The 16,448-nt window shown below is 39.5% G+C and overlaps 2 protein-coding genes and 1 long non-coding RNA gene across 7 annotated transcripts; 1 reads left to right on the top strand and 2 right to left on the bottom strand.

Moving 5' to 3' along the window:
• The first annotated feature begins 812 nt into the window (after nucleotides 1-812).
• LOC130138345 (uncharacterized) lies at nucleotides 813-5,934 on the top strand. The gene is made up of 4 exons (XM_056312130.1): nucleotides 813-1,163; nucleotides 2,777-3,297; nucleotides 4,350-5,261; nucleotides 5,552-5,934. The coding sequence occupies exons 1-4, from the start codon at nucleotides 990-992 to the stop codon at nucleotides 5,838-5,840; spliced, it is 1,896 nt and encodes a 631-aa protein (XP_056168105.1). The 5' UTR covers nucleotides 813-989; the 3' UTR covers nucleotides 5,841-5,934.
• Nucleotides 5,935-6,658: 724 nt separating this feature from the next.
• LOC115689662 (uncharacterized) lies at nucleotides 6,659-13,606 on the bottom strand. 4 transcript variants are annotated; one of them, XM_056312127.1, is made up of 11 exons: nucleotides 12,595-13,606; nucleotides 12,174-12,433; nucleotides 11,998-12,076; nucleotides 10,768-11,038; nucleotides 10,436-10,660; nucleotides 9,940-10,199; nucleotides 9,403-9,626; nucleotides 8,575-8,700; nucleotides 8,165-8,350; nucleotides 7,324-7,461; nucleotides 6,659-7,183 (listed from the first exon to the last, which is right to left on the bottom strand). In XM_056312127.1, the coding sequence occupies exons 2-11, from the start codon at nucleotides 12,411-12,413 to the stop codon at nucleotides 6,881-6,883; spliced, it is 2,052 nt and encodes a 683-aa protein (XP_056168102.1). In that variant the 5' UTR covers nucleotides 12,414-12,433; nucleotides 12,595-13,606; the 3' UTR covers nucleotides 6,659-6,880. The 4 variants fall into 4 exon arrangements, with proteins under 4 accessions (XP_056168102.1, XP_056168101.1, XP_056168103.1 ...); XM_056312126.1 differs by having other exon boundaries at nucleotides 12,174-12,415; nucleotides 12,595-13,208; XM_056312128.1 differs by having other exon boundaries at nucleotides 12,174-12,251; nucleotides 12,595-13,184.
• A 540-nt stretch (nucleotides 13,607-14,146) lies between these two features.
• On the bottom strand, nucleotides 14,147-15,939 carry LOC115669132 (uncharacterized). Of its 2 annotated transcripts, XR_008816748.1 has the most exons (3): nucleotides 15,844-15,939; nucleotides 15,608-15,763; nucleotides 14,147-15,506 (listed from the first exon to the last, which is right to left on the bottom strand). It is a non-coding gene; the product is annotated as an uncharacterized LOC115669132 (long non-coding RNA). The 2 variants fall into 2 exon arrangements; XR_008816747.1 differs by lacking the exon at nucleotides 15,844-15,939 and having other exon boundaries at nucleotides 15,608-15,821.
• Between the last annotated feature and the right edge of the window lie 509 nt (nucleotides 15,940-16,448).

Below are 16,448 nucleotides of genomic sequence, written 5' to 3'. Positions count from 1 at the left end.
AAAAAACTTAAAAATTTGGAAAGAAAAAAAGAAAGAGAGGAAAAAAGAAAAAGGATTAAGAATTAAAAAAAAAATAAAAAGCTAATTTTTGCAAAAAAGAAAGAGGGAAGAGCATGGGCGGACGACGAGGGACTCCTCTTAAGCGGCTTCAATCCATGCTTTCTCAACTCCAATTCCCCTTCCGACCAAAAAAAGAAAAAAAAACTCCAATTCCCTTTAAATAGTCGAATGTGTCCTACATAAATAATAAAAAGACACATGAACAATTACCGTTAAGTCAAATTAGACGGAATTAACTGAGTAACTTAATTAAATAAATTTGATAAGTCGTAGGATTCGGTTACACTTTTTAAAAATTTTAGGGCTCAATTACACTTTTGCGGCAAACTTAGGACAAAAAAAATTAATAAAATGTGAACTAAACTCTTAGTGAACTTCATTATCATAAATTCATTGATAAAAAATAGTAAAATGTGAATTAAACCCTAAGTAAATTTCATTGACATAAATTTATTGACAAAAATTAGTAAAATGTGATCCAAACCTTAAGTGCCGTTTGGTCGACCGGATAAAAGCCAGGATAGGATATGTTTTATCCTATCCGTGTTTGGGTGGTCCAGATAGGATAGAGGTCGATAGATCTATCCCTGGGAGAAAACACGAGCGTAATTGATCTTAAATGATTAAGTTATGCGAATGGCCGTGAAATCTAGGGGTTGTAAGGGGGTGAGGTTAGGTGGGCTTCAATGCACCCGTGTATACAAGGAATTTTCCTGGACGCCACCCCGAGTCCGAAATAAAGACACGATGATATGAATAATGAAATACTACTTGTCCGACCCATCACGATTCACAAGTCCGAATCATCATCGTGTATCATTTTTCGACACCAACCAAATACTGCGCTTGGAGAGACCGCCTTGGTTGGCTCTGCTTCCTTCGACCTTCGTTTTGTGGGTGGCAGGATTTGGGAGTGGAGGTGAGAGAGGATGTCGGGAAGGTTGCTGAAGAAAATCCTGAAAGAACAAGAAGCGCAGCAGCTGCACCTGCCCCTGCCGTCGTCGGAGGACGAGGACTGTGATTCCCAATCGCCCGATTCCAAGAAGAACCCCTTCGACCTCCTCGGCGACGACGAAAGCGACGACCAAGACGTCCCCGAAGCGGTTCGACCCCGTATTCCCCGTTCGCTTTTCGTTTCTTTTCTTTTCCCGTACGATGGAAATTCCCTGTTCTTATTGCATATAGCTTCAAAGCCACCCGGAAAGTCTAATTGGACACACCCCGCTCGCAATTTCTCTTGTCACCGGCGCAATCGGGGAATAAAGTCGATTCATTTTGGGACAAAAAAGACGAATTGACAGTGTCCCTGGATTGGCCGGGCCTTGTTTTGGTGAATCTTTGACCTTCACATGTCTCCAGAACTAGAGTGATCCGAAATTTCTCATCTCGGATGTATTCTAACTGTGCTTTGATGCTATTTCGGTTTTCAAGATAAATTTGATAAAGAGAGAATTAATTGCTTTTGAAGATGTGCTAGATTAGAGTGAATGTGTGGGCAGCGATTTTGGGCTTGCGGAATTCATCCAGAGATGGGGAGCAAAAGATGCATCCTAGGTAGAAGAAGGATGTGAAAGCAAACTGAGTGTTTCACTTTCATAACTGGGTTAGGCAGCGAGTAGGCAAAGAAGACATGCATCTTTCCTTTTTATTTTTTTTATTTCACTATATTCTAGTGAGGTTATTAGATGGCTTCTTTTTCAGGCTAGGTAGCTGGATGGGTTTGGTTACATGCTGATTGCCAGGACTTTTTAGGCATTCAAATCACTTTGAATTGATTGGTTGGAAGACATTATTTGGGACAACTCAAAAGTTAAATGTTCTAATTTCCAAGATTTATTTTGTCCCCATGCTGTGTTTCGTGAGTTCCTTATCTTTCGGGGCTTGTGAGGCAGTTTTGGCTTCCATTGGGAATTTTATCAGGTTTTACGATAAATATCTGAAGCTGGATCAACATGATGATTTCATCTGTTATCAACAACCCAAGTATTCAGAAGACTGTCTTTTCTTATTCAGTATTATGTTGTTCTAGGCCTTAGTACATTCTAGTGTGTACTTTACGATTATCTAAACACCATAGAAGTCGAAAAGGCTTCCATTTGTTCTTCTGCTATTTATCTTCACACATGACCACAATCTTGGTTAAGGACTCTTCCTTCTTAAATTTGCATGTCATGGCAAAGTTCCAATTTTGCATGGGTGCCCACATGTATGTAAGGAGTTTAATAAGCACAATTAGTTATTGTATGTGATCCAATAAACATCTATGGGGCAGTTTTATTTGGATATCATGGTCATATGCAGTCAGCTCCGGCCTCTGTTACTGTCTGCCTGGAAGAATTCTCAACATCTATCAATAGTATTGGTAAAAGTATCAGTTAGGTACTAATGGCATCTAAGACATTTCAATGTGTACCGATTGAAGACTAAGTAACTAATCATCAATTTAGCTACAGTTGTTGGAGACAACCTGCAGAGTCTTTAATAGGTGAAGTCTGATAAGTCACAGATGATAGGTTTGTATGGGACATGCTATTTCACTTATTTCCTCATTGCAGTCATGTTTTAATTTTGTGGAGATTCATCCTTAACTCCTGCTTGAGTTTGGTCTGATCTATATTGTGTGCTTTCTGAGTGTGATATAGTTCTATTTTGTATATGTATTTATCATCCTGTTTACAAACATTTTATCTGTCTAATAAGAGTGCTCTACCGGCAGGAATTTCAATCTGCTGCAGTTGATGCCCAATCAAGAGGAAACGCTGATGAACAGGAAGAAACTCTGCTAGGAAGCACTCTTGAGGTGGTTTCATCATCCAACCATAAACCAAGGAAAAAGAAGAAAAAGAGAGAAAAGAAGGAATCTTCACACCACAATGGACTTAAAAAATCTGCTGACTTTGACCAGATTCTGGAAAACTTATCGATAGATGTAAAAAATGAAAATGAGCACAGAAGAGATCATCGCAGTGATATAAAAGAACAAGCAGTTTCTGTATTACAAGTGAATCAAAAGTACCTAAATGCTGAAATGGAGCTGCGAAGAATTTTTGGGTCTAAGGTCGTTAAGTCGTTTGAAAGTAGTCAAGTTGGCAGTTCTAGACACGCACGTGGGGGAAGACGTGGAAGCCATAATACTAGAAAGACAATACTTGTCACTCCATTGGACCATTGGCCTCGCTGGGATGGATCCTTGTCCATGGAACTTTTGGAAGCAAGCGATGGGCACAACCACCTTAGGTAAGGATCATGTTTCAGTTTTTCTTGGTAATGTTTTTCCAAGTTTTTTCTGTGCATATGGTTCTTTTGGAGACTATGAGACTATTCATAATGAGTATCTGCTTCTTTGAATGATTGGAGGCTGCAATTTTGCCCCTGGGAGTTTGAGAATTTAATACCTGTATAGAATCGGGAATATATCTATCACAATGATAAATGATTGGCGGCCTATGCTTAATTTTCAAATTTGAGTAATCTTCCTAGGGGAAGGCGTTCATCGACTTTGGTCAGTGTTTGGTTTCTGTGATTTTAGAGTCATGGACCTAAGCAGTGTCAAGGCTCATCCCTCGAGCATCTTGGTTTGGTTAGGCAGTACCTTAGGATGGTAGCATCTATCGTGGTGGGTGACTTTTGAAATCTCACGTCAATGTGCCATTATGTACACTACTTAAGCGAGACCACCGGCGATGTTAATACTAGCAGATGAGATTGTGAGAACCAAAGTCCTACCTTGTGGTACAGAATTTCATGGTATATTATTTTGAGATTCACCTCATTGAGTGGATGACATTGAATAATACCTGTGGGACAAGCCTCGTGTTGAATTTGTTCTCAACAAGGGAGGTTTCTCATTTTGTAATTCGTTCAATAGTCTCTTGATGGTATGGTACCAATGCATGTGGGAACCATATGTGATCTCACCTTATTATATGGTACCAATGCTGTTTGGATTCTGTACATGGTGAAGCAAGCTCACTGTATATCCTCTACAAGCAATTATATGTGGGGACACTAAAGTGGATGTGCACATTAAGGATGCTTGATATCCTTCTTTGATGTAGGAGATCTTTTCATGTTGTACTAAATCAACTTATTAACTCTTTCCTTCAGTCATGTTTAGATGGACCGGTAGGAGTTCCATAGACATGGCTGGAATATTTGCCAACATGTGCTGTATGCTTCTTTTAGTTGACAATTTACCAACAGTTTGGCTGTATATTGTATCTTTAAGCTTGTTTATAATTTTTTGCACAATAAGCACTGACATTCTTGAATATTTAAATGTGTAACAGATATGTCCAGTCATCATCTTATGTTCAAGCTCACAGGGCATTCGAAGCTGCCAAAGCTATTCATGATTTTAATGCCGTAGCAAGTGTTCTGTTATACCATCCTTATCACTTGGAATCACTTTTGACAATCGCTGAATACTTTAAAATTGTTGGTGAGCATCAAACGGCAGCAGATGCCATTGGCAAGTGCTTATATGGCCTGGAATGCGCGTGGCATCCTCTGTTTCCTCCATGGCAGGGTAATATCCAATTGAAATATGACCACGAGACAAACCGGCCTCTATTTAAGACACTTTTCATACACATGAACAATTTGGAAAGGCGAGGCTGTCATCGATCTGCATTAGAAGTTTGCAAGCTACTGCTTTCATTGGACATAGAAGATCCTATGGGGGCTATGTTCTGTGTTGACTACTTTGCCCTGAGGGCAGAAGAATATTCGTGGTTAGAAGACTTCTCTGAAAAATATAAAAGCGACAACTCTTTATGGTTGTTTCCAAATTTTTCATTTTCTCTTGCCATCTGCCGCTTCTATCTTGCGCAAGAGGATCTTCAAAAAGATGTGCATGATAATGATGCAAAGGCGTCATCGGTTGATCTTCTGAAGCAGGCGCTTATGCTTCATCCATCAGTGTTGAAGAAACTGGTAACAAAGGTTCCTCTGAAGGACCAGTTTTGGTTAAAAACAGTCAAACATCGGTTCTTTCGATCAGAGCATATGGGAGTACCATCCCTGGATCACCTTATTAATATATACATAGAGAGGAATTATCTCATATGGAGATTTCCTGGTCTGCAAAAGTTGCTAAGGGACACTGTGGAGCTGGTGATTGAAACAGTAGAAACTAATAGAAGTGACGCAGAGGACTGGGCTTGTGTGAGGAAAGAAGCATTTTCCTCTACCAAAAATGAGTAAGCTTTCTATTTTGGCCTTGTACTAATTATTTTTCTATCCTTAGCCTTGATAATATTCCAATCACTGAATGGGACGATGAATGCTTAATTTAAGTATAATGCTAAGATGCATGCAGATAAGGTCAAATACTTTATAGAACGTCTGGATTTTGTTATCCTCTCATTTATGGTTTGTTCATCGATTAGCAGAGTTTGAGCATTTTGTTACATGTGACTTTTGTGTTGTTGCTAGTTATTGACAAGCGTGGCTTTTCTCTACTCTTTTTTCCTCCCTTTTGGGGACGCAGGTACGGTCATCTCTTGGTTTCTGATTTTTCTGATTCCATGGCATCAATTTCTCCTGAAAACATGCAACAATTTATGGGTGAACCGGGGATGGGAGGTGGAGTACATGTTCAGGACCAAGTTGCTAATCCAGCTGGCGGTGCACACGCAGTCCGCGATGTAGCTGACAGGAGTGCTTTGGCTGTCCTATTTGAGTCAATCCTGCCTTGGGTTAATTATGGTGGAGAAGATGGTGGTAGAGGTGAGGATGCTGACCGCTTTAATGCAAATGCTCAGGACAATGCAGACTGACTAATTTTACTTCCGAAGGCAAAAGCATAACGAGTTACAGATTTTTTGAGCGCTTGTAGTTCTATTATCTTAATAATATTTGATATTTCCTGAACTGATTTATGCCTTTTCGGTTTCCTTTACAAAACTATGAAAGGCCTGATGCCATTTTCTGTTACAAACAGAGATCATAGGCTCAACCGATCGTCAGACTGATGACTTACGCTGACAGAAATACCCACTTACATATGCTGTTCAATCGCAAAAACGCGGGCGCAGGGAAACATAAAACCGGGTGCACACATAGACAAGACAAAATATCCACCTACACTACACATGACTTCTCAAATTCAAATTGGCAATTGGAGTATAATCAGCAACGACCCAATATTTCTTGTAATACCCATGAGATATTTGGTTAAGGAATTTTCTGCTTGGGTATTTGGCAGTAAAAACTGAAGAATAATGCCTGTCAATTGGACATGGTCTATTTATAAGACAACCAAGGCGAATTTATCCTCAACCAGTTTAAAGAATGCTATCACAAAATTTAAAATAGATTATGTCAATTGTTAAAAAATGAATTTCAATTAAGCAGACGACTTTTCTAAGGATGGATCAAATTCTGCATGATGTAGAGATATGATCCAGGAAATTCATCACGAGTACATTAGCTAAGAACTATCAACCAAACTTGTCGAACAAAGTAGGCACAGTATTGGGTCCCACTGATTGAAATAAACACAGATCAGAGGCATTGGGCCCCCTAGGACGCAACTTGAAACAAAAGTGCAGGGTATTGGCCAACGTCCTATCAACTGCTCAAAAGCCAAATTAACTGATATCCCAACAAAATTCCTTTCATAATATCTGACAAAATTCTGTACATATGGCTATTGTCTTCTAAGATCAACTCCACCAGCCAGTAAGATTACATAGCATTTTTTTTTTTCACTTTCTACTCCGGCACCTGCTTACATTATCTCCTTAAACCCAATGTTATTGGGATTAAGAAGGTAGGTGCTATTCACACATTCTCAAACTAAGATAATTGTTATTCCCTAAACAGCAGCTGCCCTCTTATCAGACGAGATTCTTTCTGCCATTTTGCTTGAAGATTGGCTACTAATTCTACAGCTACAGCCATCTCTTTTTAAAAATGACCGCTGTATGATCCTGATTGGAATTCCACCTAATTCAAAGTCTTCCTCCAACGACCTCGTTAAAAACCTGAGGTGCGTGTTTGAGAGCTGTGTCTTCCCACTGACAAAGGCGACAAAAGTGGGTGGCCTGGCTTTCACCTGAGTGAAGTACTTGATCTTGGGCTGGGCAGCCTGATTTTTCCAAGAGTGCCTGCTTATAACCTAGAGAGAGAGAGAGGGAGTCATTGCAAATTGCATTAGGGCAATCAAAAACTCCAACACGCACTTGGCCACTGGCTAGTGGTATAAACAAGTCAATTGTTGGAAGAACTAGAGAAGACCAAGCGTTATAGAAGCCTAACCTTATGCAACCAATGGTTAAGACGAGCTGTTGGCAGTCTTAGACACCATTTCTCATACGCGTCAACGACCTGGTGTATGACAGCCATCCTGCCCCTACCCTCTAATGCAGATATGAAAACAACAGGTATAGACTTCACCTGTTAAAAAGCCATGTCAGATCTCCTAAACCAACACAGGAGTTACTGGTACTGCAATCTATGCCCAAAATACCAACTAACCTATTGACCTCTTGATTTTCCAACTGCTCACATAAGTTCATAGACACACAGATTTGTAAATGTAGCAAACTATCAATCTAATTTCCAGAAAAACTTTCAACAGAATTTTGTGAACGCGAGACTAGGGGCAACAGGCTGCCCAAGAAAGGCATGGTTCCAAGTGTTGCCCTCACGATCTAACTAATGAGAGACACGTCTGATATTTGCATTGTTCAAAGTCCATTAAATAGACTATATAATCACCAATCCCTCAGGACAGGATGACCAAAAGTAGGCACGGCATCAAAGACTCTTCTAGTTACAATAAAAGCATTCCAATAGTTCCATAAAAAATGGTAGATACTTTTTAGGTACGAAACAGTTCTCAGTTTGCAATGTTGGATCAACATAATTTGATTGAACAAGCTCCAAGAGATGGGCAGAAACAAGGGACAAAGTCACGCAGCAAATCTATTTACAAGCATATCTTTTTTTCATCAAATAGAACTCTATCCCAACACCCGCAGACAGAGGAAAAGGGCTATTAGAAAGGAGAACTGGAAATAGAATAATGAGCCATCCCATAAGACGCTTAAGAAGAAAATGGGGTATCACAGGAGGGACATTTATAAGAAAGGCAAACCTGGGGAATCAAAGTTTGGATTTCTTCTGGAACAGCTTTCATCACCTCTTCATACAACATCGAGTCCTTCTTCCCTCTAAGGACATCCATCTTGTTGACAATCACAACCAACCCACGTCCTTCTTCTACAGCTTGTCTGGCTATTACCACTTCGGCATGTTTCATGCTTCGTTGTGCTCCAGCAATCTAACAAGGTAGGGGAAAAAAATGCATCCAGAGTAGTTCCAACAATCGAATCTATTAATCAAGGCATCAACTACAATGAGTAACAAATTGCTCCAATCATCCCTTACCTAAAATCTCTGCTATTAGACAAGCATCCCTCTGTTATATTATTTTCATGTAGTCATAAATTGAACTTATAATGTCACAGTAGGATGAAGTGCGCAGTAAAGTAACTTATAACAAACCTCTTCTGCATCAAGGACTAAAGCTACCACATGAGCACGCATAAGATTCTTTCTGGACTGTATGATGCTCAAGGAAGATGGTCCCTTTTCTTGCTTTGTCCTTTGCAACCAGCCTGCTGTGTCAACCTAGAAGATAGTTCATGTTAGAAGCAAAAGTCAAAAAGTGACACTAAAGACAATAATCACATTTAGAGTTAACAGAAGTTCTTACAATGAGGAAAGGCCAATATATGAAATTTATCCCGAGCAAAGACACTGAAAAGCTTTAGTTCACTAATACTATTCATCTGATAGAACGCTCGATGAACAGTAAATACATATTTATCACTACACAAGGGCACAAACAGTGCAACAAACACTGTAGCAGGTATAAATCCTCTAAAGATTTGGCCTGGAAAACTTCCAATCCCAATAGAAATCTCAGCCTGAAAGGATATACATGAACCAACCCGGGTATAACTGGTTCAGTCTAGTAGATCAGGTTGAAGTCTAGCAGATCCGTAAAGGATGGAGACATGCAGTACAATAACTCAGGAGTAGTTCATATCAAGACAAGCAGTTTGAAAAGGCAATAACCAAGGGGGCAATTTTTTTCGATTGCACATTCACATATGCAGTTGGGGGGAGGGGGAAGAGAGAGAAAGACATATAGAGAGAAATGCTTTCTGCTAACAAAAGTACTTTCCGAAATTTTCAAAGAAAACAATAAGGTAAGTAAGCAAGTCAGCACACCAACCAAATAGCCATGCTCATTCTATATAATGTCCCAAACTTATGCAACGTCAAAAACCCTTGACAAAAGGTGATGACTAAAATGTCGGCACTTACCAGATAGATATTTCTGCCTTGAAATTGAAAATGAGCCCTAACTGAATCTCTTGTTAGACCAGCTTCTGGACCAACCAGAACGCGATCTTCTTGTAACAAAGTATTCAACAATGTAGACTTTCCAACATTAGGTCTCCCAACTATTGCAAGCTGGAGAGGCAACTTAGACTCCTCAACCTCATTGGATTTGGAACAACTTTTCTCATTAGAAGCACTGTCACGGTCTAAAATAGAAGAAAAAGGTAATTAGGTTTGTGTGAATTGCGGAACTAAGGCCTACTTATCTGAAAACTTAAGCTATTAGATAGATGAAGGTGAAGTGCAGTAATTGATTATAAGGAAAGGCAAGTGAGGGATCGGGAGAAATATCATTTGAGGAACTCCTTTGATACTGGCTAGTGAGAGAGAAAGAGAGAGAGAGAGAGAGGTTTATGACTCGATTGCATTATGTACAAAAGGTTTTGGACTTGCACAGAGAGAGCCTTATAGCCTTCAACAAAAAGGTAAGTTTTCATGAATACAGCAAGCAAATCTTACCATTCAGAACACCAATCATATAATCCTCAAGAAGAGGCCTAAGAGCTAGATATAGTTCTGCCATGCCTAAACCAGTCTCAGCAGATATAGCAATAGGATCGCCAAACCCCAGTCTGCTGGCTTCTGCAGCTAAAACAGCAAGAGAGCCATTATCATCATCCAGTGATTCCGATTTATTCATTACAACTATAGGTTTCATCCCAGGCGCATGTTTCCGCAGCCACCTCCCAACTTCCAAATCCAAAGGGTGCAAACCAACTCTGTCAAGTAGAACAAATCCCATTAACAAACGAAGTCATGTGCGTTACGAACATGAGGAAACCGACAAAGTGAAACCAACTATGGGAGTAAATGACTATAGATACTTGCAAGGACGCAATTACATGTTCTAGGTGATTTTACCTCTATCCTTAATAATTTTCTCATAGTGTCTCTGCTGTACATAAAAGACCATAAGAGAGTAGTACAGAATTGACAGCTGTAAGTAAGAGCTCACCTAGCATCTATCAGAAAGATGGCAAACTGGGATCTAGCAAGAACCTTCGCAATCATCGCTGCAGTTCTGTCCAGGATTGAGCCAGAAGATGCAGCCATCTCCAAACCAGCAGAGTCCAACACTCTAAATCTTAGATCACTCAACTTGGCAATACCTTCTCGTATATCTCTTGTCACATGGTCCTCCGGAGTGTTATACACAAGAGCCTCCCTCCTCCGAATCAAACTACACAATACCTAAGCAATTAATATAGTGAAAGAATTTGTCAAAACTTGCCAACACAACAATACTCGTTGCTTTGATTGACACAGAGCTAGTAAAGTCAAACCTACCGGTTGAACAATGCCGATTTGCCCACATTTGGTCGTCCGACTATGATAAAAGTTGGAAGATCATTAATATCAACTTTGGTAAAGTCTATTGGTTGAACTTTGCCATGTATAAGGTTAAACTTGTCAGAATGAACCCTTCTCACATCCATGTGTGGACTAGTATGTAGTGACTCATCATTGACAAGGGTGCAAAAACCTCTGGTGGAATGAGTAAATTTAGGGCACTTTGGACACAAACTGGCACTGACAAAGCCACCACCAAGCATTGACCCTGAGAAGGCACATAAATGTTGACAATCAGACATGGATTAGACAAGAAGATAGCTTTTCCAATTCTTTTTTGATTTAATTTAAAAGATGCAACCATCTTAAGAGATCATACTATTACAAGTACAGAATTGTTACGCTAGATCAGTTCTAGGAGACCCCATCATGGTGTCCCAAATTCATGCTAAGTATATAGAGCGTATTGATGAACTGAGAGAGGAGCTAGCTCAGCTGATTATTTAGCTAAGTTCAATGCACTAGCACTGTGCAATGTTTCTCTCAAGTTCGAAAAAAAAGGTTATTTTTTGTTTATGATTATTCCCGATACAAATGTTTGATTTAGAATTAGCAAAACATGTAGTGCTAATATTGGCAGTTTCAAAAGAATCTCCTAATCCTGAATAAGTTGCCGCACAACAGAGACAACTTGTCACGCCTTAACATAAATAAACCTTAAGGATGCGCCAAGCTTAGTGGCTGAAAGGCTATAATGTGCCAAGTATAAGGATCAAAAGGAATTCCCTACAATGTCCAAACTAAGAGACCGCTAATCCATACAATCACCACACGTCTATAGACACCTCATTCTATCATGATGGTTAAAAACAAATAGCAAATCATCAAAGAATCCTAACTGTTGAATGCAGATGAAAGAATCAGAAGTATCACGTGAATTAAAATAAAATCTCTGAAGAGCTTCCATTGAGATTTTGTTGAACACTTGAGAGATTGTACAGCACCAATCACTTGTTTGCTCGCTCGCTAAATGAACATAAAGATAGAACAATAAAACACACTGCTGCGTTTTTATTAGTTGTTCACTGGAATCCATACTTCCTCATGTAGAGTGATCTCTGAAAACTATGCTCCATCAAAAGGAAAAAATGAGTGGCACTTTTCCCATTGACGACCAACACTCATTTCATACAAATTCTTACATGTGGAAGAACAGAAAACTTTTACCTGTCTTGGTTATGGTTCCTGCAATAGACTTCAGTTCTCTGGACTTCACGACCAAGGCTGCAGCATTATGATGTGACATCTACAAGGATGTGACAAATTTGGTCCACATTATTGATACTCGATAATAATGCCAGTCATAGCAATAAAAAAAGCACAACATACTGTGGGACACATACCAACTTCGCAACATCATATGCAGTGTCATCTGCAACGCACGAAAGCCAGGAGCCAGCTGCACATTTACCTTTTGCTTTCTGAATATCAGCAATCATTGTGCTATCATATCCATATTCTTCCATTTGTGTGTTAGATGGGAAGCGCGAAAACACAAGTCGGGCATTTGCTAAACAGATGTGTTTCACATCTGCTCTTCCGATCGAGCTTGCCTTCAATGAAAAGGTCCACATTCCTTGCATTTCTGCCGTCCAAACCTTTACTATGAGCATGTATGATGCAACAAATTCAAGAATCAACATTTGGTTTCAGAAAGACACACTCAAACATCCAATTAAGGCATGGAACCAACATGGTGGATCACCAGTATAACGGACAGGACCAATTTCTAGTGAACTTGGAGAAATCAAAATGAGGTTTTACCTCGACAACAATGGGGGTCGGTGAAGTGTGGCCAACTTGAGGTGTCAAAGACAAGGGCAGGGCTTGGTGCCGATTCAACTCAAATCGGGGTCACCAATGAAGTGATAACAACACCGCGAGCAGCTGCGCCGGAATTGTGGGGACAAGGAGCGACACCAGCGAGCGGCTACAGCAGAAGCAGCGAGGGATGGGCCGAACTAGGACGACGGCGGATGGTGGTTGTTGGTGCGGGTTTCAAGGAGGACGCTTGAACCGGTAACTTGGATGAACAAGTGGGAATTGCGACAACCAGAAGCCAGAGCAACAAGGGGGGCGCTGAGTGTAGGGCGGACGAGGAGGAGGAGGACGACGGCCCACCTAAATATTGCGGATATTTACAATAGGCCCAATAATAACGCCATTTTTTTTAGGCTTCTAAATCAAAGGATTTTTTTTTTCCGACCAAAAACTAAATCAAAAGATTTTTCTTCTTATTATTTCAGCAGGAAAAAAAATTGAGCAGTCTCACATTAAACAACTAGGGTTGTTGAAAAATCTTCTTGCTACAAATTGAAAACCAGTGTTCAGGGAATTTGTCTTTTATGAGCAAAAAAAAAAAAGTTAAAATAGAAATTTGTACATTCTTTTAGATCTTTGACAAGCGGTATATTATCTTTTGTGACCAAAGTGAGGTTTTATATGTAGCTTCGACAAAAAAAGAAGGTTATGCATAGCAAAATGGACAAAAAGAACAGTGATATTTAATAAGTGTGTGGACACAAAATTGTAATGCTAATTCTAACAACAATACTAACGAGTGAAGAAAAACCATCTAAAGAGACGTGCTCGTTATGACATGTAAATGACACTTTAGTAGGAGCAGTTGCAGTAATAATAATGCCGTTTCTTAATTTTTTTTCCCTTTGCTACCAAGGAACCTTATCCCGGCAAGGGTTTTTATTCAGAGAGAGAGAGAGAGAGCGCAACAAGGTTATAGCAGGATTTTTGGCTGAATATCTTAAAAAATACTCAACTTTAAGTTCGGTCACAATTTTATTCTAAATTTTAGGTTCAGTCCTAATTTTACCTTAAACTTTTTTTTTTTTGATTTGTAAATAACAAAATAATTTTACTTGAGTCTGAAATCTGCCTACATTCACCGTACGTCTTTCTTTAGGATAGGCCTCTAATTGTATAGGTGCAATGAATTACTTTAAGATCTAATTGTAAGGAGTTTTAAATGATAACAAGAAAGTTTAATAAAAAAAAATTAATATCAGGGGTCCTTTTTTTTGCAAAAAATGAATGATTCGAAAGCGTTTAGGGCTTTGGGGTTTAGGGGTTTGGGGTTTGGGGTTTTAGGGTTTAAGGGTTACGGGTTTAAGGTTACGGGTTTAGGGTTACGGGTTTAGGGGTTACGGGTCTAGGGTTACGGATCGCCTTTTGACCAAATAGTTTGCATGGCAGATAAATCTCCATTTTTAAATGATATGTAAAATTCAGCATTTGCTGGTAGCATGGATGCTTTGCTATCCTCTTGAATACTATGAAGTGCATCCCTGATTTTTGCAGCTTTTGGATAGTTTTCCTCCTCAATGGCAATTTGGAGCTCCTGCTCTAAAATTTGCTGATCTAGTGTAATGTTTTCGCCACTAAAGGCACTATCCCCTTGTTTTGCTTGACAAACTGTTGAAGAGAAGAAGGACGAATGGCCTCTAGGAAAGAATGCACCAGATATTGGCAAGGTTAGAGCTGGAAAGAAGTGTTCAAAATTGAACAATATCGGCTGTAACATGCAATTTGTAATAAGCTATTTGACAAACACAAAATTTTATAGCCAAGGTTCAAGAAACAACTAAAGAGTACCTCATTCAAGAAAAAAATACTCCTATATTAGGAACAGGAATTCCATAGGTAAGGTAACTACTAAGACTTCCTGTGGGGAATTTATTTGGTTTATCTATTTGCAGAATTAGATGGCCATGATAATGATGAGGCAGGGGAACTTACTCGGTTTACGAAATTGTAAACTCAGTCGACCATGACAATGACGAGGCTGGTAAGAGGATACTACAATGTCCTCCATCTTACGAGTACAAGAAGAGGCATAGTATCCTAGGAGGACGGAACACTTTGATGGGCTGCACTTCCTTGTACAATTAGTACTAATACAAGGAGAAAACGTCAATATGACACTTGCCATTTAGCTGAATGACTGCCTGCCTCTGACTTCAGGTATCTGCTGCCAAAGAGAAGACAACTCAACCAGCTAAAGCTAAAGATCTGATTTCACTGCAATCAAAAGTTTTAAAAAACTAATGTTTTCCAGCATACACAGGAATACTAGCGGCCCAGGTTTTGAGTGGTTAGAAAAAATTAGATATTGAATGACGGGAAATAGTGGAGGGAGAGGACGGCCAAGGGGAAAGTTGTCTGTTCATACTGTCATAGTGGAGAGACGAATGTATGTTGCATTAAACATACTTCAGCTAGTTAACATACTTCAATGCTCGGCATGACACTAGTTTTGCCAATACCAGAGATATTACAAAACCTCAAGGCGAGCATATAGGAGAAACCTGGAGGATCACTTTTCTAGGGTTCAGAATTAGCATGGATATATAGATTAATTCAGAGAGTTAAGAGTATATGGTATCAGTATAAACAGAAAAATGTAAAATTTAAGAAGACCATTGCAAAGCAGATGCTTTCTGGAATTTCATCAAGCAGGTGGCGTGGAATCGTGATGGCGTGGGTTTTCATGGATTCTAATGTTAGCAACCGTTACTTAAGAAGATTCATGAAATGTATCAACTGTGCTGTTTCATTGGAGAGCAACAAAAGAGAAATTTCTCGAGGTCCGAGCAGTTTGGGTCCGCGATTGGAAAATCATGGTCTCCTTCCTGACACGGGGTAGTGATCTAACCCCAGACCTATAAAAGCGAAAAATTCAAGAGGAATCAATTGTATGAACCCATACAAGCTAGAGTGCATACCGTCTTCGTAATCCCACTGAGTCATACGAATTACTTACTGCTAGATGGGGGTGGGGGTGGGGGTGGGGTTGTCCTCAAAATCCAAGAAAAACTGAGAATATAATTGCGCCACAATACGAATAAGAATGGGAAGAACAAGAAGTAATTGCAGGACGACCAATGAAGAAGAAGAAGAAAGCGGAAGGGAACGTTCGCTGCACAAGAAGCAAAACTATACTCTGAGAGAGAGAGAGAGAGAGAGAGAGAGAGGGAGAGGGAGGGAGACAAAAATTACCTTTGGGGTTTGGCAACGTTCAAATCCATAAGCCACGTTCCTTGTTCTGGGATTGAAAGTTCGGTGAAATCGCTTCAGGATGGCAAGTCAAACTCGCTAAACTCGTTGGAATCGCGATCTCATCAAGTTCCCCAAATGCTGGGCCTTTGCTGCTGCTTCTTCTTCTTCGTGGGCCAATCCAGAAAATCCAGCTGACGAGCCCCTTAGGGCACGAATGGTAACCATTCTGCTCCAGAAATTAAATTTTTGCCAGAAATTGATTTCTGGATGAGAAATCTGTTTGATAAAACATGACTAATTTTGATTTTTAGAACAGAAATTTATTTTGATTTGTTGATTTTTTTTGCACCTAAAAAAATTTAAATTTCACTCAAAGTGGGTGGCCACACGTATTCTAAGCCATTCTGTAAAGTTTTAAAATTTTTTATTTTTTGATTTTTTTGGGCACCTCAAAAAATTTAAATTTCACTCAAAGTGGGTGGCCAAAGGTATTCTAAGCCATTTTGTGAAGTTTTGAAAATTTTGATTTTTTTTGGCACCTCAAAAAATTAAATTTCACTCAAAATGGGTGGCCACATATATTCTTAAGCCATTCTGTGAAATTT

Source organism: Syzygium oleosum, unplaced genomic scaffold (genome assembly GCF_021117445.2).
Source record: "Syzygium oleosum isolate NSW1041296 unplaced genomic scaffold, Sole_v2.1 Sole_v2.06, whole genome shotgun sequence".
Lineage (NCBI taxonomy): Eukaryota > Viridiplantae > Streptophyta > Magnoliopsida > Myrtales > Myrtaceae > Syzygium > Syzygium oleosum.
The sequence above is the reverse complement of the archived record's forward strand: the minus strand, read 5'-3'. Positions and strand labels throughout refer to the sequence as shown.